The sequence below is a fragment of the Populus alba genome, chromosome 18, assembly GCF_005239225.2.
Source record: "Populus alba chromosome 18, ASM523922v2, whole genome shotgun sequence".
NCBI classification, from domain to species: Eukaryota; Viridiplantae; Streptophyta; class Magnoliopsida; order Malpighiales; family Salicaceae; genus Populus; species Populus alba.
This window is the reverse complement of record NC_133301.1, coordinates 7,810,683-7,820,784: the sequence shown is the minus strand read 5'-3', so window position 1 is coordinate 7,820,784 and position 10,102 is coordinate 7,810,683. Positions and strand designations below refer to the sequence as shown.

The window sequence follows — 10,102 nt, the reverse complement described above, 5'->3', positions numbered from 1 at the left end:
GATTTTCTAGTGATCATATTACTAGATAGCGACTGTTTTTTTTTTACTAGTTTAGACTTTTTCCCTAAAAAAACATCAAAAGCTTTTTTTTCCTTGTTATCATGATGTCGAGTAATGACACGAAAAATGAGATGGTATGTTTGTTATAGTTTTCTTTGAGGAAAAAAAAAACTAAGAGCTAATAGGAGAAAACACATTTGTAATTGACAATTAGAAAGTGTTTGAAAGTATAGTAGCGATTGTTTTTCAATGTGATTTTAACTTAGAAATGTATCAAAATAATTTTTTTATCATGAAAAAATTATTTTTGATATCAGTACATCAAAACTATCTAAAAACACTAAAAAATTTAATTTAAAGCAAAGAATAAATACAAAATTTCATGAAAAAAAATTCAACTAGAGCTCCAAACATACACTAAAATGGGTCAACCACCCACATTCCTTTCAAATACAAAACCATTGCTCTTTATCCACACCCATAATCAAAAGAAACTGTTAAAAATATTAATTTAAGTCCAGGATCCCCATCCCCTACAATATGTTCATGTTGCTAGGAAGCTATTAAACTTCACAATTTGGATAGAAGGACAGAGTACGTACGTGGCACCCAAAATCAAGAGGTAGCAGCAGCACCTGTTCGGATATCTATGGAAGGGATTCTACTGGTATGGCAGCAGAGAGAGAGAGAGAGAGAACCCCACCATTCTAAAGAACAAGCAGCCACTGTGTTTGCTCAATCACATGTATTGTTCATGTATCCTGGCTCGGTTCTCTTCCCACCACACTTTGGCATGCATCTCCCCGAATCTTTCTCGGCTGCAATACATATATGCACACAACAAGAATACTCAGTAAATACGATAAGTTAAAAGGGATAAAAAGAAGTGGTTGAAGCTCAAGTTCTTGGACGAATGATTCAAAAGCAAAATGAACACTGTTGTCAGCAACGAAAACAATTGGTGGAAGCATCATGATTGACTGCAGCCAGTTTTTCTAATCGTTATCAATTACAGTCATGATTGGAAATAAGTTAGAACTCAATCATAGCCTGCCCAAACCAGTTGCATAGAGTCAACTCAAATATACTCCAAGGACTTTCCCTTGTGGGAAATGCAACGTTTGCTTAGTCTCTAAAACAGCCTTGTTCTTGAAGGGAGAAATGATGCCAGCAAACAGAAAATTTATCAGCGGATATAATTCATAGTCGCTCTTCCTGCCCACAAAATTATGGAACTGTAGCCCTGACTGATGCCCAAATCAGATCGTTTTAATTTTTGAAGTCTAGGCAGAAATGTGGTCACAATGGCCACCATCTATGCAAGGATAAAATTATCAACTAACTCTGATGTAGTTTATAGTTCCTATCGCACAATAAGAGCTCTTACCGAGAACGTTAGTGCTTACAGTTTCATGACGTCCACTCAATTTTCTTCCTAGAATTAAAATACCTGTACCTCAAATTATATTATATTATATTATACATTATTATTATTATTATTATTATTTTTATTATTATTATTATATATAAGGAACTAAAACAACTTCGTTTATCACTTTTCTCTTGATCGCTCTTCACATACTCACATTTTACTTTCGGTAATTTGCTCCTTTTTTAGACTTTGATCCTTGTAGTTCACATGGTTCACAATTCGATGACTAAGCTTTATTTATTTTTAATTTTATCCTTTAAAATTATATTTTCATGCTTCACTAATACGTTGTTAAATGTTCCGATCAACTAATTTAACCAAATAGTATTTTGGCTTTTTGTAAAAAAACAAATTAAGAGATCAAGGAGGAAAATTAACACAAAAAAAGAAACAAAACCCTTTTTCCATAAAAGACATGTAAACTTTCTATTTGATTACACACTCACATTTTACTATTGGCATTTTCACCACCTTTTTACACTTTGGACCTTGTAGTTTGCATAGTTTACAATTCAACCACTAAACTGATTTCTTTTAAATTTAATCCTTTAAAGTTATGTTTCTATGCTTTTATATATTGAATTATTTTTTTAATCTATTTTCTATCACTCACCTGATGCATTCTAAAATGTTCTGACCTTAAATTAATGACCAATTTTAGAAAAGAGTTTTGGCTTTTTATTAAAAAAAAATTGAGAGATTAAGGATCAAAATAGACACAAAGGAAAAAACAAAGTCCTTTTCCATAAATGGCATACAAAACTTTCATTTGATCCCTATGGTTTAAGTCTTTTCATATTTCATTCATGTTTTTTTAAGTTAATAATTTTGATCCTAAATTTTATTTTTTTTATATATTAGTACTTAAATGTTTAAAGAAGAGAGAGAGCAGCCAAAAAAGAGTTAAAAAGAGAAAAAGCTTTCAAGTGACTAAATTCTGACTACCAATAACTTTAATTTTAGTGTCAATGGATTTAGCTTTTAATAAAAGAGCTTAATGATAGTGATTGTCACCTTTAATGATGTCAAATAAAGTAAATTGGGGTTTATAAGATTAAGTCAAATATGTTTTGTTGTTGAAAAGATGGTTTTTGAGGTCTATAGAATTATTATTTTTCTAAGTGAAAAAATGGTTGAAATTTATTATTTGGATTTCAAATCTTGGATCCTGATTTTCCAATCATTGATGACAAGTTCGGTGATAGAACAATGAACTAGATAAATGACGTGTTATTTAATAATAATAAAAAATAGTTTGCCTTGTTTTTTTGAAGAAAAAAAAAATAACACTTTGGCTTCATTTTCAAAAGCCAAGGAGTATGAAACTAGCCTATCACTTTTTTTATTTAATTGTTATTTTTTAGAATAATTTTTTTAAAATAAGATTATTAAAAATAAATTTAGAAAAACATCCAATTGTACATGATTTTTTAAAAAAATACTCATAAATATTCAATGAGAAATAAGTTTTTTATACTATTGAAACACAATTATGGAGCCATGATTTTTTTAATTGAAATTTGTTTTTTATAAGATGCTAAGTTTTTATTTAAGAATTTATTATTCTAAAAAAATATATATATATATATGATTTTGTTATGTAGAAAACATGAACAAGAAAGGAGGTTTTTGGCTAAAGATTTTTTTTTTTCTTATTAATTTAAATCATTTGAATTCTGCACATGTTTATTCTAGTTATGCTAGATTTCTATTGAAAAAATCATGCTATATATAAAACATATGTTTTTGGTAAAACAAAAAGAAATGCGTTAATAATAAAATCAAATTTTGATTAAAAATATTTTTTATAATTTAAATTATTTGAATTCCTTAAAATATGTATTCTGATTACTGTATAATCAAATAAAAATAGGTTTAAAAAATCATCTTATAATAGTGAGTGGGTATATTGCTAGTACAAAATTATTCATAAAAGGACCTCACCTGTCAAAACATGTTGAAACTAGGGAAGTATGAGAAGCTTAAAGAACATATCCATTTATGATTAAGCAAATGTTCGAGATTTTGGTTCAAGCCAGATTGGAACAGAGATTGGTTTAAAAAAAATTGTTTATTTTTTGAATTATTTAAATATTTTTATATTAAAAATAAATTTTTTAAAATAAAAAATATATTATTTTTATACATATTTTATGAGTAAAAAACATTTTATAAAATAACCATTAAGGCACTATAAACCGTCCTAATATAAATAAATTCTGGTTAGAAATTTGCAAGAATACATATGTAACCTCTAGTTCATTAATCAGTTATTGCAACCAAAATGAATCGTATTTGCCAGATTAACAAAAAGGGTGAGGAAACCACTGTTTACCTAACTGTCAGTGTTTTGCTTCTTCTTTTTTGTTCTTTTGGTTTTTTTTTTTTTTTATTATTATTTTATTGAATTCTTGTGAAAGCTAAAGCCACTGGGCTGTGAATTATGTCATGGAAATGCTGTCAGCCGACTATACTTGCTCGCATAGCCTGCTCCTTTTCCGAAATGGAAACTGGTTAATCTTTTCAGGTGTTAGGATTTCTGAGCAACTATCAACTCATCCAAGGAATAGGCACAGAATCTTACCTGAATCTGACTCGTCTGATCTCTCTTTTACCACCTGGCAAGACTCTTATAGTGATGTAAACACCTTGTTCATCCTGTTCAACCCATTCAGTTTCCATATCACTGGCATTGCTGATGGAGAGCTCTCCTGAGCAATCAGCCTCCCTCGATGAGCTACTTCTTATAGATGCATCCATTGAAGATGTTTCCGTCTTAGCTCCACTGATGCTGGAGAGTTTTGGGGTGGAGGTGAGACCAGTAGAGTCACAGTAATCAGAGGATGAGTAGCCCATTCCCATCCCTGTTGGACGATACAAATTACGAGGTAACCGCTCTCTATTCAGTGGTGGTGTTACAGGGATATCTTCTGTAGATTCCATCTTTGAGCTCTGCAACAGGGTTTAGAAAATGGCATGGTTAGAAATCACTGGAGCTCATACCTCACTTCCCGACATACATGGTAATATATTGTGAAAAGAGGTCATTCAATGCAAAAAGTGGTGTCGTCCTGCTGTATGTTTATTTCGTGGAATTGCATGATGCTGCATCCATATCATACAAATTTTTGATTTGGGAACCTAAATGATAATGTTTCAACTGGCCATCTGAAAACACTGTGCTCTAGGCGACCATGCATGCCTTTAGCTGTCAGATAACGAAGGAACTCACCTCATCCTCGGATCTTGGAGGTGGCGGAAGTGGAAAAGCTTGGCAGTTAAACCTCTGAACATTGTAAAGCTCCATGATCCTGTCGTAGTTCTCTGCCCACCATCTTTGAGCTTGCCACTTGTTAAACATGTCTCGACTATATAATCAAATAAATCATGCTAAATTCAGAATCTTTATTTTAAAAAACAATCATGTAAATACTGAGTGTTTGGCATCAAAGGATTTGGCACATGCCATGCATTTGGTGAAGCCCAAATCTAAAGAACTATGCAGCGATCGTGCAAAAATTTAATGTGAAAACTTCCATTGGACATGAGGGAAAATGATACTGTAACAAAATGTGATAGATAGTATGTGCCAGAATCAAATTTTCCCAAGGCTTGCGAGTTAGAACTTGTTCACATGCCTACTGCTTCAGGCATGGAAACTACCATCAACCATGATCTTATATATCAATTTGGTGGTATTATTATCTAGGACACAAAATTGGACACCACGTCCTTTTTGACACAAAAGAATTCACCACTTATTTTAAGAGCACCAAAAAGATTGTAAAATCTAGAGGTTTTAAAAAAAAACAGTTTATTTATAATATTTGTATTATATATATGACCCGACATGATCTATTAAAATAAAATAATATGAATATTGTGAGTGATAATGGATTAAAAAATCTAAATGAATATCACGAATCGAGAATAAATTTGGATTTTTAAAATCCACTCAACCCGACCCAACTTTTATAATCCAATATAGATAATTGTTGCTATAAATAACTTTTTTCCCTTCTCTCACTTCTTTTTTTTTTCTTTCTAAACTTAAAACTTTGTAGCCACCTTACATTCTCTTAACCTTTCCCTTCAATTATCTCCTTCAAACTTCATCTATTTAATTACTTATCAATATTTTATCTCGAACCGTATAACCAATGTTTTGGCAAGCAATAAACTTGAAGTGTTTTTTGAAGTTTCGATATGGTAAAGTAACAATGCATTTTACAATTCTAATCTTTTTTGTTTAGTAACCAAGAGATCATAAGAGAACAAATAAAAATTTCAAGAATCACTATTAAACTTTTATTTTATTAGTCAAATTATAAACTCAAAAACAATTTATAGTTTTTTTCTATTAGTATATCTTTGTATCATATTGCATTCTAATTATTTGATAAAATAATTAATTATATTTTTTTTTTGTTCTGCTTTTATATAGAAATTTTGATAGTTTTTATATTGTCATTAATATATGTATTTTAAATATTTTATCTAGTTCCAATAGTTGAGGACCAATTTTTTTATGATTGTTGAAGAATAAAAGAATTAATTTATCAATACGTGAATATATATAATACCCATAAAAAAATTAGTCTAACACAATATATTTAACCTTTAGAGTTAAAAAAAATAAATGGATGAAGTTGAAGTTTATATTTTATAAAATATAAAAAAATGAGATTGAAAATAACAATGGATCAAAACCCTATACACAATATCTATGCAAACCCCAGTAAAATCTAACCTTGGGTGTTTAAAATAGAATATTAGGCAGTAACATTATTGAAGTGGAATGTCTAATCAGTCAAAAGAACAAGGCTACTGAGAGGGAGGGAGGGGCGTTTAAAACCAATCTAGTAGTAATATCAGAGGACAAGACGAAGCAACAAGAATAATAAATTGGAGTGAAACCATCCATTGTTATTTTGGAACAAAAAACTCAATAAAGAAAGAAATCATCCCAAGTAGAATGCACTGGGAGTCATCAAGGAGAGGCAACTAATTAAAGTGTAACCATCACAAGTAATTGACCAAGGAAAATTCTTTTTCAAAATCAACATACTAAAATCATTATAAATATTAAAACATATTAAATTACTATATTCTCAAACTTAAAAAACCTATTAAAAAACATATAAAAACAGAAAGCTTGTAACCATTCGAACAAGTAAATGGTCACATAAGGTGACAAAGCCACGGAGAATCAGGCTTCGGGGCTACGAAATACATGTATTTTTGTTGAAAAAGAAAAGGGGAGAGCCTTCTTCCGACAATGCTCAGTGAAAAAGGTTCAGACGCAATCAAATCAGCCCCCACCACCACTAAGCAGAGGTGTTCCTCTCCTGGGCTTTTGCTGGATTGCTCCTCACGAGGCGTGAATTTTACTGTTGGGTTGTAGGTCCTGCACTTAAGTAGAGGTGTTTAAGGTAGAGTTTGGATGGATGCTCCTTTTTTGCCTGAACTCGTGCTGCTTAAATAGTTAAGACAAAATCATTTTGACTTTTGTTTCCTTTCGTTTAATACTGATTGCCTTTCTGGTTGATTTGTTCAAATATTCTTCCATGTAAAGTAAAAGTTTAACATTCAGCACTCTGTATCGACTTCTTCTAGGCTCATGAAACCAATGCCATCCAAACAGCACCCAGCTTCTTCCACCCGTAAAAATAAAAATAGAAACAAAAAAAAGGGGAAGTAACCTACAAGCTTCTCACCAATTAATTACTTGTCTAATCCACTAGCAGTCATCTCTATCACGATACCCAAACAGACACGACTCTCACCGTAGGATCAAAACATCACATTGAAGAGAATCACCACCGTCCAATAAAAAACAAGCGAGATATACGCACCTGAATCGTATCCGCTTGAGATCATTCCCTCCCCTTGGAAGCGAAACTAGGGTGATGAGTACACCGGGCTCCACTTGGGCCACCCATTCTTTAGGCTCCTTTTCTTTCACGAAAGCTATCGGCGGGTCGACCCGACGCCCGCTACTATTTACCGAATTCGGGGTCCCTTCACCGCTGGAGCTCGATATACCTTTCAGCCTCGCCTCCATCTCTTTTCCCCACGTACGCGGTGTTATCGAACTCGAGCTTCCCGTCCTCCGCAGCGACCATCTGAATCTCTCCGACTCTGCGTCTGATGCAGTCCAGTTGTTCCTGAGTCGACTCTGAGTTGTTGTTGTTGTTGGCACCGTGCATGGGTTGCAGTGGCGGTATGCACCTGATGCCTTTAATGCCATATCCTTTAACTACAAAAATTAAATAAAGCATGACTATAGTTTTATATATATATATATATATAGGAAAGCATAATTATAGTTTGTGTTGGGTTTCGGAATTTCTATTTTATTTTTCATTCTCGTGTGTGGATGACAGGAGATACCTGAGAAGTGAGGGATTTGATGGCTTGGTGTTGTTTGGCAGCGGAGGGATGATTGGTGGTGGTGGCTGAGCCGGCATGGGGTTGACTCAGCGAGTCATCACCAGGTTGTTTAGAACGAGCTATACAAGTCAGCATTTTGAATTATGCTGGAGGCAGAGCCTGTGTCACAAACAGATGCAACAGTTTAAAGGCATTGTTGAAAATTTGGAAATCAATTAGCTTCGGCGTTTTCGACCTAAAGAAGTGGAATATTTGGCAAAAAAAAGAAAAAGCTGCAATATAAATTAGAAATAAAAAAAGAGAAACTCAAGAGGGAGAGAGAACAAATGCTCATACTAAAATGCCCGTACAGTCAGAAATTAACAGGGAAATCGGAGGATTCGTTCGCTTCAGTAGGTGTGTGGAAGCAAGCGCGAACAACGAGAAGGCCCTCGAGTCCAGTGCTCATGCAGCGTTTCGTTTAGTTGCGAACTTTAAATAACAAGATCAGAGATTCTCCGTAAACAACAACAACAACAATAAACTATTAAATAAAATGAGATTAAAAATGGCGTAAAATCTTCGGCAAATAAAAAATTGAAACCACCTTGATCGTGTATGAGGAGGACAGCATTCTTATGGCAGGGGGAATCTCCAGTAAAAAGAGTTGAAGGAGAGCGTGAGAGAGAGAGGGAGAGAGGCCATTTTCTAGATGCTATTTTTTGGAAGTGACACTAAAAATGCTATAATGGAAAGTGTTCATTTCGGGTAATGCTTGTTTGTTGATTTTTTTTATTTTTTTTTTTAAATAACCTAGATTAGATGCTGTGGCGCCGCCTGCCAATTTTCCTGTGCATTCAGGCCGCTGTTTTCTGCCTGTCGGTCTTGAATTCGTGAGATGCTTTTTGTTTTTGGTAGTGGGAGATATTTATTTGGACTGGGCTGCTTCTTCATTTATCTTAAAAGCCCACTTAATTCTAGCCTTGAATACCATCGTCTTGTCCTTTTCTTTGGATTGAAAATTGATTTTTAATTGTTTTTCTTCTTTGTCTCGTGTATGTAAGGAAAATGTGTTCTCAGCGGCAGCCACTCTGTGGCCATTTCACAATCTTTAACCTTTTTGTTTATAAATGTAACCAGTTTTCACTGTAACTTTGTTTTGATCACTTCTTTTATTATTTCTCTTAAATATAAAAATTTATAAAATATTAAAATTTCCAATAAACATGTTTTATCGATGCAAATAGATCAATTTTTAATCATTTCATGATTTTTAACCTTTTTTATTTATTATTTTCATGTGAACCAATTCGCAAAACTTGGGATATATATAAAAAAAAAATAATAAGATTTTGAAAATAAAAACATATGATATTTTTCTGTCTCACATCTATGATAGAATCAAGAAACCTTTCCCTTTGTTCTATCATATAGTTTTCTCTTGATATAACAAGTCTTAAGAAACACATATTGGCCTCCAAGTTTTTGCATAGAGAAGGAGCCAGAAAGAACACCTTTTAGCCTTATTCTTGCTGCCAAATTTCCACAAAATGCCAACACTAAACCTTGTACTTGCTATCATTTTTTATATGGTTGAAAACTTGGTACAAACATGCAAAAATTGCATCATTACACCCTTTTTTTAACACCAAGCCAAGAAATGAAGCCTTGCATCTTTTGTTTTGTTGCAATAACAAGGCATAAAATGATAGCCCTTTCATCCTATTTTGCAGCTACAAGATCAAGTTAAATTAACATCATGTTCTACTTCATTCTAGTTGTAAAACAAATAGCAATCAAAGCCTCCTTTCATGCTGTCAAATTTGGCTTGATTTGCCATGCCATATATATTGTCTTTACCCTTTGTTTATAACTTTAAAAACATACTTTTGACACTTAAAATTAAAAATGATACAACAGAAAAAAAACAAAAAAACATTTCCAATCATTGTTATTTTTCAAGCAACACTAGTAACCTTCATCAACAACAATAGCAGTAACGACCGTTGAAGGCCTAACTCTATTCCATTTCTCTCCTTTATAGCTCATGGAAACAACAACACCACACCATCTTCCATTGTCCAAGCCATAGCCAACACCACTACAACAACTCCACTCTTCATCACGCTACCACTATAGACTATGTAACATCCCATATCGAAAGAAGAGTGTCCAAAGTCGGGGCATATTAAAACAGTTGGTACCTAACCTTGTAGGATGCGTTTTGGGGCCTGTAGGCTACCAAGAACAAAACCGTGAGGCGTTGAAGTCGGGTTGGGCTAAGCCACAGCGGACAAT

At 33.1% G+C, this 10,102-nt stretch overlaps 1 protein-coding gene across 4 annotated transcripts; it reads right to left on the bottom strand.

The window, feature by feature from the left end:
* Positions 1–378: 378 nt before the first annotated feature.
* LOC118056682 (protein Brevis radix-like 4) lies at positions 379–8,678 on the bottom strand. Of its 4 annotated transcripts, none has more exons than XM_035068975.2 (7): positions 8,412–8,678; positions 8,162–8,296; positions 7,826–7,984; positions 7,288–7,691; positions 4,665–4,800; positions 4,017–4,384; positions 379–818 (listed from the first exon to the last, which is right to left on the bottom strand). In XM_035068975.2, exons 3-7 carry the CDS (start codon positions 7,958–7,960, stop codon positions 740–742), a joined length of 1,122 nt encoding a protein of 373 aa, XP_034924866.1. In that variant the 5' UTR covers positions 7,961–7,984; positions 8,162–8,296; positions 8,412–8,678; the 3' UTR covers positions 379–739. The 4 variants fall into 4 exon arrangements, with proteins under 4 accessions (XP_034924866.1, XP_034924867.1, XP_034924869.1 ...); XM_035068976.2 differs by having other exon boundaries at positions 8,176–8,296; XM_035068978.2 differs by lacking the exon at positions 8,162–8,296.
* Positions 8,679–10,102: the final 1,424 nt, after the last annotated feature.

What these genes read in the sequence shown, in the direction of transcription:
- LOC118056682 (XM_035068975.2), bottom strand. Translation starts at nt 7,960, where the DNA reads ATGCTGACTTGTATAGCTCGTTCTAAACAACCTGGTGATGACTCGCTG. An exon ending in CTCCAAGATCCGAGGATGAG is followed by an intron (nt 4,385 to 4,664) that starts GTGAGTTCCTTC and finishes ACCCTGTTGCAG; the next exon opens with AGCTCAAAGATGGAATCTAC. An exon ending in ATCAGACGAGTCAGATTCAG is followed by an intron (nt 819 to 4,016) that starts GTAAGATTCTGT and finishes TATGTATTGCAG; the next exon opens with CCGAGAAAGATTCGGGGAGA.